The sequence below is a fragment of the Callospermophilus lateralis genome, chromosome 12 (genome assembly GCF_048772815.1).
Source record: "Callospermophilus lateralis isolate mCalLat2 chromosome 12, mCalLat2.hap1, whole genome shotgun sequence".
In the NCBI taxonomy this organism is placed as follows: domain Eukaryota; kingdom Metazoa; phylum Chordata; class Mammalia; order Rodentia; family Sciuridae; genus Callospermophilus; species Callospermophilus lateralis.
The window spans coordinates 50,163,049-50,180,758 of record NC_135316.1 but is presented as its reverse complement, the minus strand read 5'-3'; the positions used below and the strand labels follow the sequence as shown (position 1 = coordinate 50,180,758).

Sequence of the window (17,710 nt, the reverse complement as noted above, 5' to 3'; positions counted from 1 at the left end):
TCTCAACAAAGAGAATGCCTTTCATGCTCTGTGTTTTCTAGTGACTTAAATTTTCTAAAATCTCATTTATTATTTCTCTTTGGTTTATTTATTATAGCCATTTTCCTGTAAATATTTAAATCATTTTTTTGTAGTTACTTTAATGCACTTTTCTGATCATTTTAACAACCAGGTCATTTCTAGGTCAATTTTCGTCAATTGGTTTTTCTCTTAACAAGTTTTATTCATGTACTGCCAATTTTAATTGTATAATAGGCATTGTTCCATCCTCCCTCTAAATATTAGAAGCTAAAAATAGATCATAATTTTAGTTTCTATGTTTTTTATATACGAAATTTTTTGATTGTTTTGGTTGTTGTTGGCATATTCACAGTTTTTTTATTGTTTAAAGAAAAATATAATTATTTGGATTTTCTGGTGATTTATTGTTGCTTTAGTTGAAATAAAGAGTTCCCATGTACTTTTTCCATCCAAAATGGAAAAACAAATTTTGTACAGATTGTAAAACTCTTGAAAATACATCTTCACTTATAAAAGGAAAAATAAAAAACAGGAGAAAAAAAGCACATGGTTAAGAGTTGTGTTCTTCACAGTTTTTAGAGTTAGCAACTCAAAAACTTCCTTTTTTCAGAGTAGGGTAGAGGAAATTCAGAAAATTTTGAGAATTATCAGCAAAAGATCAGTCACTGACTGATAATAGAAGAAAAGAGAAAAAAAGAATATGATGCTGGACTGCAATTGGAGGATATGAGATATATATATATATATATATATATATATATATATATATATATATATATATATATATATATTCTTTGCTCTTAATATAAAAGTATAGAAATTCCTATTTATTTTTCTGTGTGTATGTAGTTTAAGGATTTCCTGGAAGAAGAGCAGACCATAGAGCAGGAAAAGTGCAAGATGAGCCTCTGACTCCTGTTGTTCCAGAATTTAAATTTAAATTCAAAACTAATTCAGATGTGTCAAATGAACTAAATGAGATGCCTTCCTCTGAAAGCAAAGCAACAATAAACTAAATGCATTTCTTTGCTTTTCCTTTTTCCCCTGAGAACACTGTAAAGGATGTAAAAGAAGAAATGTCAATATCTGTAATATTTCATGATATTTTAGTAGGAAAAATTTTCTAATTACTTATTTTATGTGTTTTAAATGCTTATCTTTTGTATAATATAAGTGAAGGGGCCTGGTAAAATTTAATTTAAGTAAAAAAGTACATTTCTTCTTTTAAGTAAACAAAATTCCTTAAGTATAAAATTTATGCATTTAAGAAGCTCCTTGTGGGACTTATGATTTTATGTATGTTAATATTAGTGCCTAGAATGGCAACACACTAGAAATACTTAAATTATCAGTTCCCTATGCATTGCTTACTAACATGCCAATTCTTTACATTCTCAAAGTTTGACAGAATGATTCAACCACAGATATCTTCAAATATATATTACATACCAGATAGATAAATCACTGTCAAATGATCAGCTTTGTTTAAAACACTAAATTTAATCTTATATGACACACACGTTGTATGATAAAATGGGATAAGTATCTTTCCAGGTGTAAGAAGTATGTGAACATAAAGTTAACCAGTTCAATCATAACACATAAAATCCACATCTGTGGGAATGAGACATCTATAGAGCAAAATATTGTGTGACCTATGTAATTTAATTTTAAATCACTACATAAATATTCCCCATCTTTTTTGACTTATAAAATATTACTAACTCAGTAATAGAAATGCAGAAAAATGTAGGCTTCATTTAGATTTAGTGACACATAAGCTTTGAATTAGATTCTAGAAGAAGGATTTAATGCACAACAGAAATTAATATTTAATTTTAAATAATTAAATAATTTTAAATTAATAATTAATTTATATGTACATATTTGGCTTCCATCCGTGCAAGAGAAGCAGAAGTAAAAACTGCATAATTGAGTGTATTAATGCAAATACTTTGGAAAATCTCTTATTGAAGTCACTGCAAATTTATTTCCTTACAAATGTATTAAACATTGCTAAGTTCCATCTCAATTTTTGTGATGTTTGACGTTGTTGACTTCCCAATCTTTAAATCAGTTTTTGGCTAAAGCAGTACAGACTTCTTATCTCAGCTTACCTCTGATTCAATGACTTCTCTCTGCTTTTACTACTTGACCCTTTCATTATCATAGGTACTTTTCAGGCCTCTGTACTTTGCCTTAACATTCAATGTCACTGAATCATCCTTAAGCATCATAATAATTGGTGCTATCGTAGTTTTAAATCTAACTTTGTATCTCAGATACCTGTAGAAATTGCTCATTAGGCATTTAACCTGTCTAAACTAAACTCAAATCTTCATTTCTTTTGTTTACATTTTCCTGTTTTTAATTGGCACACTGCCAACATATACAACATCCAGAACAGAAATTAGGAAATTAGCATTATGTTTTCTTCTACTTTATTGCCTATATCAAATGTGACACAAAACCCCTTTTTCTTTTTGTAGGGTTTGCTGTTGCTCTCCTTAGGAGGCAGAGCCACATCTCCAGGGGCAATAATGTTAGTACCTAAGAGCAACAAGGCACCTCTTTTCAAAAAAACTGCATTTGGTTTAACAAGAGCTGTCCCAGTCCTTGGAAGTTAACATGATTCTGCTCCTCTCACTTCATCTTTCCCAGCTTTCAACCTCTGTGTGGTTTGAAAGGCAATGACTGCTAGAACCAAAGTATGAAGGGCTGCCCCCTGGCTTCAGGGTATGACAAACAGCAGCAAGTCATGCTTCAGAGCCTGGGAGATGAAGATGAAGTAAGGCTCCTTCCTAAATTTGTTCCTTCCTCTGCCCTCTCCTCCTTCACTTTCTTCTAAGGGCACTCTATAAATAAATCATGCACACCTGACTTCCAGACTCAGGGTGTATTAATAGGGAACCTGACTTATGATACCATTTTTCAAAATATTTCTCAGTTCATCTCTTTACATTCCTAGAGCCCTCATTTCATGCCTGGATTAACTACAACAGCTTCACAGATCATTGACTTGTTTCTGCTGGGCTTACTTTTCATGCATTTGTTAAAGTTGCACCATATTTCAAAGATATCTTTCTAAATTATGATAGTCTATCTACTGTGATTGCCAAAAGCATTACTTTTCTATCTTGGATTACCTGATTTGAGATTCTATCTTCACTGTTTTAGACTGTATATGATAATGGGTGAAACTCTTAATTTTTCCATGATACAGTTTTCTGTACTATAAGAAAATATGGGGAAAATTGGGGTTTTCCTTTAAGACACATGTAAAGTACTTTAAACAGCCTGGTTTGTAATCAACACTGGGCATATTAATAAGCATTATCATTTTTATCATGTTACCATAATATGATAATATTATAATTATTATATGACATATTATAATGTTATGATAGTAATTATCATATTATTATTGACTTATTTATGTTACTCCCCTCCTAAAGAATCTATATTAGCTTCTAATTATACTTAGTATTTCAATCCAAACTTCCCTATTGATTTTCAGGGTTTATCTTAATAATCTCTGTCTCACTTTATGGCTTAAGTTCCCACTATTTCCAACATTGACTATTTTACTTTCACTAAACAGTTATCCTTATAAATTTCATAAATACAAATTATCTATTTTTCCACAGTACTCTATTTAAAATAACACACCAGTTCTTTTTCACTAGGCTGAACTCAAAAGCAATTGTTCTAAAAATCTTTCAAAACACATAATCATGCTGTTATTTTCTTATTTGACTATATCTCACATTTGACATCAGAGCCATATATTTCAATTTCCAGTTATTGACAACTAGAGTAATTTCCACAATTATTTGATAGGTTTTTCTTAACTACTTAAGTATATTGGAAACTCCATGAGGAAAAGCATCATGTTTTATAATCCCTATGCAAACAGGGAAGAGACCAATGCTAATACATGTTAGAAAAATGTTTGTCTTGATCAGTACAAAGAAAGATGCTTCATACTTTGCCCAAAGTCAACAGTATGCATAAGATGACATTAAATAGTTTTCCAAATGACAGGGGAAAATAACATTTTAAACAATTTCAGCTTCTTTAATTGTTACAGTTTAGATGTGAGGTGTCTCCCAAAAGCTCATGCATAAGACAGTTCAGAGGCAAAGAAATTATGAGTATTGTAACCTCTTCAGTGGGTTAATCCACTGATGTGGACAAACTGGGCAGTAACTGTAGGCAGGTAGGGCATGACCAGGAGAAGTAGTTCACTGGGGAGATGACTTTGGAGTTTATGTTTTGTCCCTGATGAATCGAGCTCTGTCTCTGCTTCCTGGTTGTTGTGTACTGAGCTGATTTCCTCTGCAGTTCCCTTTAAGCTATTTTCATATCTATTGGTCACAGAGATGCAAATATGACAGAAACAATAATCAGTTTATTTTCCTGAAGTACAAAGTTATTACAAATTACACAATTGAGTGAGAGATTTAGAAGGATAATATATTTAATAAAATGGAAGAAATTACTTATTTCCTTTCTATCAAAAAAAATTCCATCAGCACAGAAAAGCAATACTATTATCCTGCTCCAGGGCATTAATATCTCAGTTACTTATGAAAGTAATTTCTTTTTATTGCATTTAATATAGTTTAAGTGCTATAAAATAAACCATCTCAGTTACTATTTTTTAGCCACACTATTTCCATTATATTACGGTATCATAAAGAACATTAAAATGGGAAGGGTAGAGTGAAAAGAGTTTGACCAATGGGTACTAAGTTACAGTTAGGAATAAAAAGTTCTAATATGCTATTGGACCATAGGGTGTTTATGCTTAAAAAATATGTACTGTATATCTCAATAAAGCTAAAGGAGACAATTTTGAATGCTTTCATCATAAATAAATGATAAATGATTGAGGAGACCCTTATGTTTAACTTCACTTAAATAATACATAATCTATACATGTATTAAAACATTGCATAGTGCCCTAATAATTGTATAATTTTGTTTCACTGTCTCACTAAAAAGGTTAAAATAATTTAACTTTATAAATAAATATGTAAACAAAATACTAAAGAAACTTCATACACAAGACTATTTGTCTTTTAGGATTAAATCACTAATTTTCCTTATATTGTTGAGTTCTAGGATATATTGTGCTTGAACCAAAACATGAACTTGTCACTTTCATTCTCCATTCATATTGGGCAGGTTACTGACTTTGTAACCAATAAAATAACACATTTTCAGCACATTGTGTTATACTGTTTATTATACTATAGAGCAGTTATTTTACAAGAGAATTTTTTTCAACTAAGGTATTAACTATATTGTGTGTTCTGATTTTTCATATATTCTTGATTAAAAATTGTCCTTCAGGCTTTCTCAAGTATCTTTTATTTATGAGATTTTTTAAACAGAACCAAATGACATATTTTCATTTCTCCACTGGGTAAATATATCACTGAAGATTCTAGGTCAAAAGTGCTTAATTGAAAAAATAAATATACTTTCATATAACACGATCAAATAATTATTCCTTGGTAAAGGAAACAGTACATGCCTAAAATACAATTAATTTTTTTTCTAAATGTTTCTAATAGTTTTGAACAATAATGGTTTTCTTACTCTTTGATAAGAAATGAATTTTACCTCTCACAACAGTATTAATATTCTACCATTTTAGCCTTTAGAAAATAAATTACTAAGTACCATTAACACTAATACTTTATAAGGAAGCCTAAGGCATCTCTAAGAAAAATTCTTGCTTTTCTTTTACTCTGGTTCTTTCTTTTCTTTTTTCCTTAAACTCAGATACCAGAGAAGTCCTTATTTTCATGGAAAAGTATCTGTTTTGAAACTTATTTTGATAGTGTAGCAGAAAAATTAAAGATCTGTGTTTGAAGTTATGTAGATTTGATTCAATTTTTGATTCTTTCTGTGAAAGAGTGTCCAAGTTATTTAATTCATTAATTTATTTATTATGATTATGATTATGATTATGATTTTTTACCCGGGATTGAACCCAGGGGCGCTTAACCACTAAGCCACATCCCCAGCCCTTTTTTGTACTTTATTTAGAAATAGGTTCTCACTGAATTGCTTAGGTCATCACTAAGTTGCTAAGGCTGGTTTTGAACTCATGATGCTCCTGCCTCAGCCTTCTGAGCCACTGGTATTATAGGTGTGCACCACCATAACCAGCAGATTATTTAATCTGTTACATTTTCTTTCTTATAAAGTACAAAATAATCCTAATAATACATTAAGGTTTTCTTATGAACAAAAGCATATTAAATAATAACTATATTCTTGAAATTATATGGATTATCAAATATGTGAAAATAGAATACAATACATATAAAAGGCTCAGTGTTTTGTTTATAAAAGAGCATTCTTCTTATCACCATCAAATATAATAATTTTCTTCTCCATTTAAGTTTTAATTTGATCATAAATTTATTGTATGATTGTTTAAAAGAGTTCAACTGGCCAGATACAGAGGCGCACGCCTGTAATCCCAGCTGTTCAGGAGGCTGGGGAAGGAGTATCATGTGTTCAAAGCCAGCGTCAGCAAAAGTGAAGTGCTAAGCAATTCAGTGAGATCCTGTCTCTTTAATAAAATACAAAATAGGGCTGGGAATGTTGCTCACTGGTCAAGTACCTGGTATCTCCCCCAGCTTACACTCACAAAAAAAGGTTCTTTTAATATATATTTTTCCTTTTTTAAAAAATAAGATAACCTATCCTTTATCCTGCTGCATGGGTCCCATTCTCCAGAATAAACCTGTATATTCTTCCACAGTTTCCATAAACATTATAAATAATATGATTCCCAACTCAGAATATGTTAGCTATCTAAAGATTTGTACATTTATGTCTGCTCAATACAGTTACTCTTAATAATGGCTAAAGGTGAATAAAAATTTCACATTGAATTATACTTATTTCAGTATTTACCTGTATATCATATCACACAAGGATCTGCAAACTCCTTAATTTTCAAACTATTGGAAATTTCAGTGTGTAAATGTTAATATTGATTTGATATTTCTAATTTTCATCCTCTGACATTCCTGATTACAGGTAGTCCATCTATTTAAAAATCCACTATATTTGCTATTCAGACATTTACATGCAAATGTTTGGTTCACTTGTCAATAATCAATTATCCTTGGCTATATGTGAGAAATCTATATTTATCTTAGGATTTCTATGGAGACCAAGATCATGAATGAATTCAAAATTTTGATTGCTTTCCTTGCAAAAAAATATATTACTGTGTTGCCTAACCAAGGCCAGTTATTATTATTTCAGACCTTACCTATTTAAAAACAATACTAGTGACATATTAATATAACAACATACACATGATATTTTATAAATGAATTGAAAGTTGTGACCTAAATAAAGTTATAAATTCATATACAACATAATCAGCACATGAACAAAGTGTTTCATAATGGGGAGTCCTATAATAGGATAATTTGTTAAATAGAAATTTATTTCAAAGTTTTGAATGATGTGATAATTAATATTATCAAATATGTGTAATATTTATGAATGAATATTTGTTGACTGATTATATTAATTTGTGATGTCTTTCTGAAAGAGCAGTGGACCTTAAGACAAATTATGTATTTTTACATTATTTATATTATTATATTTCAAACACACATTTTCCAGTGCTAGTGATTTTAATACCATATATAATTTGCCCTATGATAACACTTGGCTATATTAATCAAAATATGGGAAACTTTTAAAATCCATTTGTTTGTTCTCTACTCGTGATAATTATTTGCTTTAAGCCAATAGCTAGTTTTACATTAGTTACAATTTTCATTGTGCAAATGTATAAACAAGGCAGTATAATATATCTACAATTATTCAAAACAGGACTTGCTATTTGTAGTTTTCCCACAAATACTTTTCATATATTTGTTAGTATTTATTTAACTTATAATTCTAAGGATGCCAATTATTTATAATATATTGATAAAATTATAACCATAATGTTGTCTAAAAAATTTAGTTGGGAAGACATTAGACCATCAGGCTGAAATGGATCCAACATTCTGGATTCCTACATAAGCAAAGCCCAAGTCAGAGTAATATCAGAATCTACCAACTGATCTGTAACTAGGCCTTAACCAGTTAGTTCCTTCTTTTCTTGTTTCCAGGAACACCTTAGGAAAGTTTTCCTTCCAACCCTTTTGGTGAGGCTCTGATTGGTAAAATGTTGTCTGTTCAAATAAACTTAACGTGCCTCAGTCTGTTTTGAAAACAATGTGAAATATTATGCATAAAGAACAACCACATAACATAATGATTATAAATGGTTCTAATGAAAAAGAAAATATCAAGTTATGTCTAATAAAATATGACTAGATAATATAAATTATGTCTCTGCTCCTTTTTTTGGAATGGCAATTTTCTTTTTTTTCTATTTGTTCTTTATTTTAAATACATGACAGTAAAGTATATTTTGACATATTTATACAAACATGGATTATGTCTTATTCTAATTAGGATCCCAGTCTTATGGCTGTACATGAGGAAATCCATATGTAGCAGAATGAAATTTAACTCCCATCTCTTACCGTGTAAAAAACTCAAAGTGGATCAAAGACCTAGTCATTAGACCAGAGACTCTGTGTCTTTTCTTTAAAAATAAACATTTTATGTATTACTCTTTTGAGTAGATTATAGGCCCCTTGTCTCCTTAAGCACACACACACACATACACACACATATATATTGCACATATTACAACACTGACTATTTTTCTCAACAGCAATGAAGAATAATTACTCTCTTGCAGAGGATAATTCAATTTCATAATATTATTTTAAAAATAAAAATAAATAGTATATTATAGAAAGGTTAGACCCTACATGACCTAGATTATTCAAACAGTCTTCACAGACTTGCAGGAGCAAAAAGGAAAAACTTGGGGAAGCAGGGTAGTGGGAGGCATTGCTCGACGGGCACAGAGTCTGTTGGTGGAGACAGAAGCCTCTGAAAAGAGACAGTGGTGACTGCATAACAATTTCATGTACTTGATGCCAGTAACTGTACATGGTTTTACTGATAAAATTTGTATCTTTATTTTGGCACAAAAAATATTTTATAAGGCCAGGAGTTGTGGCACACGTCTGTCATCTCAGCAGCTCGGGAGGCTGAGACAGGAGGATCATAATTTCAAAGACAGCCTCAAAAACAGCAAGGTGCTAAGCAACTCAGTGAGACCCTGTCTCTAAATAAAATACAAAATGAGGCTGTGGCTCAGTGGTCAAGTGCCCCCGAGTTCTATCCCCAATACCAAAAAAATAAAAACAAAAATCCCAACAAATTTCAAAAAGACATTTGTTTAAACAAAAAATAATAATAAACTGGAGATTTTATGATAAAGTGCAAACATTTATGACAATACTAGAGCCAAAAAAAGAAAAGAATGTGTCCTGTTTGAAGGTTTTTTATGGGCTGTGCATGAGGTGGCACAGGAACATGTGAAGATACCGAACAGTGAGGCTTTTGCCCTTGCCCTTGCCCAAAAGGTCTGCTTGGTGATGTGCTTGTTCAGTGTTGGACAGACCCATGTTCTAAGTGCAGCAGTGACCTGAAGTGAGACAGATTTGGGGGAAACTGGTGAAGCCCAAATAAATAGGCCAGATTTAAAAAAAAAAAAAAAGGATAATAAAGAAATCATCAAAAAGGCAGGAAAGAAAAGGAGGGATGAAGAACAAATGGTACAGGAGATACAGTGTGGAACGTTTCTGAATTTTTCCATATTTTTCTGAATTCATTTTAGTACACATATAGGAGTATGTGTGTATGTATATTCGGTTATATATTGCTATAATTATAGACAGATATTTAAAACTATAGTAATAAATAGATATAGATGTTTATATAAATGAAGATAATAACATTTAATGTTAATTAAATAAAAGAGGAGAATATTAGAAATATTTTCCTATGGATGATTTATTTTTTTCTGCTAATTCATTAGCATAAAATGTGACATACACACAGATAATCTAAAATTTTTTGTAGACATATAGTCATTCCCCAGTATCTACAGCAGATTAGTTCCAAGAATCCCAAAAATACCAAACTCTAAGGATATTCAAGTCCTTTATATAAAATTTTGTAGTGTTTGCATATAATTTATGCATACCATCCCAGGTTTTTTATAGATTAATAGATCACTTATAATCCCTAATAAAATGTAAATGCTACATCAATGTATTGCTTATGTAATAATGACAAGAAAAACATTCTGTAAATATTTAATACTTATGCAACTTAAAATTTATGATCTGTGATTGGTTGACACCAACAGATAAGAAGGCTAGATTGAATTTGGCTATTTAAAGTAGCCAATATAAAACTTTAAATTCTTTTCTCACATAAAACTACAAATAAACGGAGAAATTAAGTAGAAAATCACCATCAAATTCAATGGATTTTCAAAAGGATATTGATAAATTCATAAAGTACAAAATAATTAGCTATCTAGCAACTTGGAATTATTAATAATAAAATTTTTTAAGAATGTTGGGAAGTATTAGCTTTAAAACATGATGGGTTTAATAATATTGGTATCCTATAAGCTAATTTTAATAAGTGCAAAATAAAGTTGTTAATATGAATCTGAAATCAACTTTGAATTCTCTAATTAAAATAAACAATATATATTCAAATAACCTGATTTTTAAAAATTATGACAGAATAATATACCTTATTTCAAATTTTGGGCATATATCCTAAATTATAATTTAATTTAGTATTATTTTGAGTTACAAAAGGAGCATTTTTCCTATAAAGTTATTATCAGAGTTATGTGTTATTAACTCAATATATTTATTTTCTTTCCTAAAAAAGACAGCTCACTATAAATAATAACATTATAACTTCCCCCCCCAGATAAAGAATAAAAATGACAAAATTCCAAGATTTCTTAGAAATGTTGATCCGTATTCCTGTAATCTTAAGAGTATTCTACAATCTTCATATCAGTCTATCAGGTTTCAATATATGAGTGCAAATTTCCAATATAGAAAAACTATTATACCTATGTGCAGGTATCTTTCGGTTCCCAACAATCAGGATAACATCACAGAGTTGCTGCTGCTTCAAGTAACTCTCCATCTTTCTGAAGGTTTGCTCAGCATGGTGAACTGCTTGATAGAATTCTTCAGAGCTACTAGAGTCCAAATCACTTTGAGGTGTCAGTGAATGACTGGTTGATGAGACCCTGTAAATCACAGACACACAGGATTGTGTTTATACAAAATACTACCAATTATCAAGCATGATATGTAGATTCTTTTTAGAAAGTTTTAGAAAAAAAATCCAGCTGAACCTATTTTCAAAATATTTTATGCAAATCCAATGAAACAAGTCTGAAAAATCTAATTTGGGTTAAACAATTTGAAGGGGGATGCAATGAATGAATTGAAATTTTTCTGTTTTGTTAAAAAAAAGGACTTTAAAATAGACTTTCTGTATTTATTAGATTATTAATTTAGTAAATCTGAAACATCATACAAATAAATTGTTATTGTTTATTCTAAAATCAATTAACAAGGAAACATTAAAACATGTCACAGAAAATGTGTTGTATTTACACAATGGAATCCTATTCATTCATAATAAAAAATAAAATCCTGTAATTTGAGCGCAAGAATGAACTTGAAAGACATAATGTTTAGTGTATAGAGCATTATTTCTTCCAAAACATATTAGCCCAAATCTGAAGCACAATATTAGCAGCCAAAGACAGAAATATATGTAAAAAGGTTAATGAATCACAAGTAACTGTGATTAATTAAAATACACATTCTTTCATATAAAGCTATCTAACACATTTATTTTGCAAACATTATACTTGATTGAAACTTTTCTTTCCTTGAGAATCCGAATGAGATACATTAACACTACTCTTATGTCACATATTTTTAAAGGTTCTTCTCAGTATGAAGTAAACAAACAAAATTGAACCCATAATTGCCAGATAAAAAAGTTTATTATTGGTATTTCCAAAAAATGTGTTTGCAAACAAAGAGAATCCAAAAGAATCTACTAAGAATCTTACAAAACTAAATTCATTAAAATTATATATACAAATTTGTCTATACAATATGGTAATTTCCATCATACCTTACAAATTTTCCTTTAAATATTTAAAACTAATACAACTTTTTGCTACCTCATATCTTTGTCTTTCACAAGTTTGCAAATTACAACCCCAGAATATGGTCATTTCTCAGCACATATTTTGTGAATCAGGTTCAGGCACATGTGGCAAGAACAGCAGAATTCATGCGCACATTAACACATTGAACATTTAATCACAAATGTCTGCAAGGTATTTTTTTATATTTATTTTTTAGTTTTAGGTGGACACAATATCTTTATTTTTAAATTTTTCTTTTTAATGTGGTACTGAGGATCAAACCCAGTGCCTCATGCATGCTAGGCGAGAACTCTACCACTGAGCCACACCCCATCACTGCAAGGTATATTTTTAAGTCTAGAATAAACATTTTATCTGTCAGATACATAAGGAAAATGGAGTCAGGTAGGTTGCCAAAAGAGATTAAAAAAAAAAAAGCCTCCAAAGATACCCAGAATTTTCTGATGTTGAACCCAGAATTCATGAATAGGATCTAAAATTTAAGATAGTAAAGACAGTCTAGCAGAATGACTCCAAATTATTTTTTACTCAGGGCTTGGAACAAAGGTTACATCCAGATCCTGGATATAATCCATTCTATTTGTTACTTAGAAATTAAATGAAATAACATAAGGCAGAAAGTTATACACTTCACTAAATAGTTCAGAGATGTTAGCAAGAAAATAATCCACCATGCTTATCATCCAAAATGTGGTGGATGAAATATTAAGACAATTACTGAAAAGAAATAGAATCTGACAATCTTAGAACTTAGTGAGACTCTAGAAATATAAGAGTATAATATTTGGTAGGATTTATTCAGGGTAAAAAGGTTAATTCCTGTCAAGATAGAAACTTCTCTTATCTAATCTAGATACATTTGAGCCTTTTCTAAAATTTTTTGAAAGTAATTTAAAAGAATAAATATTAAAAGATTGGAGCACTATAAAGTAGACTCCAAAACTTTTTTTCTGAATTCAAGTATTTTCCTAGACTTTTTTCTTAAAGTTCTCTTGTTTTGAGCCTGTCCATATTATATCTGAGAATAAGTCACTTTCTTCAAGGCCAACCAATCTGTTATATAAATGGCTATATTGGTTTTGACTTAATTTTCTTTTGAACATTTCCTCATAAATCATTTCCTGATCCCAAACTTGGGTAAGATTCATTTTTGTTGACCTTTGTTTCAAGATAGGAATGATTTTTAAATTAAGCTTTACTATTTAACTTAATTCTATCACATATCCAGTCTTATTAATTTAACAAATAAGACCTTCAAAGTTTAAAATATACAAAAATGTTTTGAACACTGTTTAATATTTGTAGTAATAGCAATTAAATGATTTCCTGTGGTGTTAAATTAAATGACAAAATAAATTTGCAAGGAGTTTTTTTATTTCCTTTGAGAGATAAGAATTAGATTTTGTTTAAAAAATATATTAAAGAACATTTATGTAATGTCAAAGAAAGAAATTGCCCATATTTATACAGTTCTAGGAAAGGAACTAACTGTAGTGAAATATGGGTGGACTGGAGTGAAAAAATCCTGATTTAGTCAAGTAATTTAGTATTTCAGTTAATGTATGTCTTTTCAGAATGCCTTGTTTAAAAATGCTTAAATATTTTATGTGAGGCACATATTTTAATAACAAACCATAAAGTCATCATTAAAAAATATTAAAGTTCAAAAACTGATCAAAAATAAAGAGAAAAAAAAGAAATTTAAATAGATAAATGAATAAGCCACTTTGCAGTAAAACATTAAATAATAAAAGCATCATTTTATATATCAGCATCATAGCACAAACATTGTTCAAAATAAATGCTTAGTTATGCTAAGCACACTAATTTTCAATTCTTTTAATAACACCCAAGAGAGATTTAGATACTAGATATATGATAATAGATAAAGTTCAAGCAGCAGGTGCTGCTACTTAGAACCAAGAAAAATGAATATAGCCATTAATGTTGCTTCTGGGTACAATTTTATTTTATAAGATAATTAAAATTTTAAGTAAGGCTTTTTATCAGAATATTGAAGCACATGTACACATACATATATATATATATACACAAATGGGTAGGGTAGAAAAATAAAAAGAAGTGTGACTAATGAACCAAAAAAAAAGTTAATATATTCTTGATACATCAGTGGGTTCTGGTCTCAATTAGTGTCTATAAAATGTAATATGATTTTAAATAACTTCTAATATCATGATTGTAGAAAGAAAGTATATATTTTAAAGCAGTTGTAACATAAGTTTGAAGTTTATTTTCAAAGAAACAGTGGATGTGAAACTGTAAATATATATATGTACATATCATAAGTTATATGTACATGATGCAACATGTTGCTTGAAAAAAAAATTATTCCCACAAAGGAAATAATGTATTTGATGTTTTGCTTTAAAATTCTAAAATTAATAGTTCATAACTATCCCTATTTTATACTAAAGGATTTTTAAATATTTGAAATTACAAAATTTACATAACAAATATTTTTAAGAACTTTAAACTCAAAGAAAATTGTTGACAGAATGATCAGAATGGTTGACAAACCAAATTTAGATGCTAAAAATTCTGTTTATATATATATATATATATATATATATTTATTTATTTATTTATTTATATATTTATATTTTTAGTTTTCGGCGGACACAACATCTTTTTTTGTATGTGGTGCTGAGGATCCAACCCGGGTCGCACACATGCCAGGCGATCGGCTACCGCTTGAGACACATCCCCAGCCCACTAAAAATTCTTGCACACACAAAAAAGAGAATTCTAGAAATAAAAGAAACTTCTCAGAAGAAAATTCTTGATTTGCAAAATGTGATAAAATTATAAAAATACTTCTAATGTAATGCAGTCCATAATTGATATGTAAATATGTAATATGTAAATGACTGATTAGGCAATACCCATGAATCTCATTTTATGTTTTCTCTTACTATATCCTTTTCTATTAGTGTACCTAAAGTTTTAAAATTAAATGAACCTTACTTGAAAACTAAATCAATCTTGTATATATAACTGCCATTAATTTATAATACTATGTTAATTACCTTCAGTTATTTTATTGTCATGGAATGTTGGTAAAATTTTATGCTGGTAAAAATTGTTAAAGTTATCTAAACATATACTTCCATAAGCAGTTTTCCCCCCAAAATTCTGCTTCCCAAACTTCAAGTTCTTGGAAATAATTTAATTTTGAGGAAATAGAAAATCAAATGAAAGAAAGCCAAAGTTATATCAAGACACTTAAGATAGATTTAATAGTTTAAACTTTTGACATAGTAATCATTTGTGAAAATTAAGATTTAATATTAATAAAATCTTAATTTGATTATTGTTAGAATAATTTTTTCACAGTAAAAGAGGATTTTGTCATAGATTCTTCATACCAAATAAAACTTAAAGAGGAATAAACTAATCTCTTTTTAGAAGAGAAAAACTGTACATATACATATGCTGTACACTAAACTATTTAAATGCTTAAAAACTGTTCATTATATATCAATCTACAATAAAGTTTTCCTTCAGCTCCATTAATTCTTACTAGAAATGAAATATGTTTGAATTATTCTAGTTCAGCATTCACAAAATATCTATGGTCAAAATAAAAATAAGTATTGAACATATAGTGTCATTTTATTTTCTTCAAATTAACTAGTCAGGAGTAAAATGACAATTAATTATCTTTTCCAAACAGAAATTCCTAGAAAAGTGAATATTACTTCATTCATTTTCTGATACAACAATAAAAAGGAAAATATTCTTCATAGCAATTACTCTGAGATGAACTAGAAAAAACTTCAAATTCATTTCTGAAGTACATTAATAAAAGAAATGTGTTTTATTTACATTTTCAACTATCCAAAACTTGTACTTTTTGCCTTGTTAATGAATTATCAGAAAACAAAATTATCAGAAAACAAAATTAGTTTTAAAGGAAAAAGAAAAAGTAATAAGAAAGGAAATTGCAAGAAGTATCTCCCCTCCTCCACTGTTCTACTAAGGTCCTGTTGGCTAACACCAAGATGTGCTTTGCCTGTGTATGACATTTATAAATGACATAATTAAAATATACAGATAGAGATATACACAGGTATCTATAATAAAATATGTCATACAGATGTTCACACCCATAGATATCCTGAAAGTGTAAATTTTTCAAAATAACAGAAATAAAGAGTTCCTATGAAAACATACTTGATAGAAAAAACTGCTGCTTGCACTAAATGAAGTACAATATATATTTTTTTCATACTAGGGGTTGAATTTAGGGGCATTCGACCACTGAGCCACATCCCTCAGCCCTATTTTGTATTTTATTTAGAGACATTGAGTTACTTAGTGCTTTGTTTTGGCTGAGACTGGCTTTTGGACTCTGCATACTTCTGTCTCAGCCTCCTGAGCTGCTGGGATTACAGGCATGCACCCCTGCATCAGGCGATAAATGTTTTACTTGCAATTTGAAATATGAAAGTTTTTCATTTAAAAAAATCTTGCTGAAAAAGTTATTTCTAAAACATATAGGAATAAAAAGTACTTTTTCTGTCTCCTCCTTTAATATACATCATTATCAAGAAAAGCAATGACAGCAATCACAGATAACACAAAACCAGGTTTTTCCACATTTTTCTAGTCCTTCTATCTGTAATGAAAATTTACCTCCTTCAAAAATCCTTCCAGTCTATTCTTAAAAACAATTAAGATATCTTTCTTTGTATTTAATATTTGACCAAAAATACAAGTTAAATGATTTTTATGTTGTGATATTTGGTCTCCTCATTTGGATGAAAGCAGGAAATGAATATGGTGTGAAAATTTAATACCATAAACTAAAAAGAATTTTATATATAAAATATTGGACTTACTTTTATAGAAAATGTTCTTGAAATTCAATTGATATAAGATGTGTGGTTCTAGAAGACTTACTTGCCCCTGAGCCAGCCACATCAATTCTCCTGTGAACTTGTTAGAACTGCCAAGTATACTACCTTGGACCTACTGAATCAAGGCCTGCAGTGATTCTGAGGAATGTTTAAGGTAGAGAATCTTCAATACTGAGTCTTGGTTTATTCAGTGGCCAGAAACTTTGGGATCCATTCAAACACTTCATTTCAGTAAATTAGCATTGACTTATAGGTTATTTTACAATTAAAAAGCCCTTTGGGGGTGGGGCTGGGGTTGTGGCTCTATGGCAGAGCACTTGCCTCCCACTGGGTTAGATCCTCATCACCATATAAAAATAAATAAACAAAATGAAGGTATTAAAAAAAAACTACCTTTCATTTTTTTCCAAATAATTCATTCACAATTTAATTCAGCAGTCATTTATTTAGTGCCTACTATCTGAGCTGATATACTAAAGCAAAAATATAAAAATGAAGATAAATAAATAGCTCTCAGTAATTCAGAACAACTAGTTGCTTGGGGGAAACAAAGTTAATAAAAGAAATATGTTATAAAAGTAATAATACAAAAACTGGGATTCAAAGAGAAGAAATGTAATCACCT

The 17,710-nt window shown here is 29.6% G+C and overlaps 1 protein-coding gene across 2 annotated transcripts in view; it reads right to left on the bottom strand.

The window, feature by feature from the left end:
• Positions 1-17,710, bottom strand: part of Klhl1 (kelch like family member 1) — a 358,829-nt gene that overhangs the window by 240,696 nt on the left and 100,423 nt on the right. The window contains exon 2 of one of the 2 annotated variants that reach the window (XM_076872388.2): positions 11,081-11,263. The exons of the other annotated variant lie outside the window; for it this stretch is intronic. Coding sequence (XP_076728503.2) covers positions 11,081-11,263 — 183 coding nt within the window. The remainder of the gene's footprint in view (positions 1-11,080; positions 11,264-17,710) is intronic. 2 annotated transcript variants of the gene reach the window in all.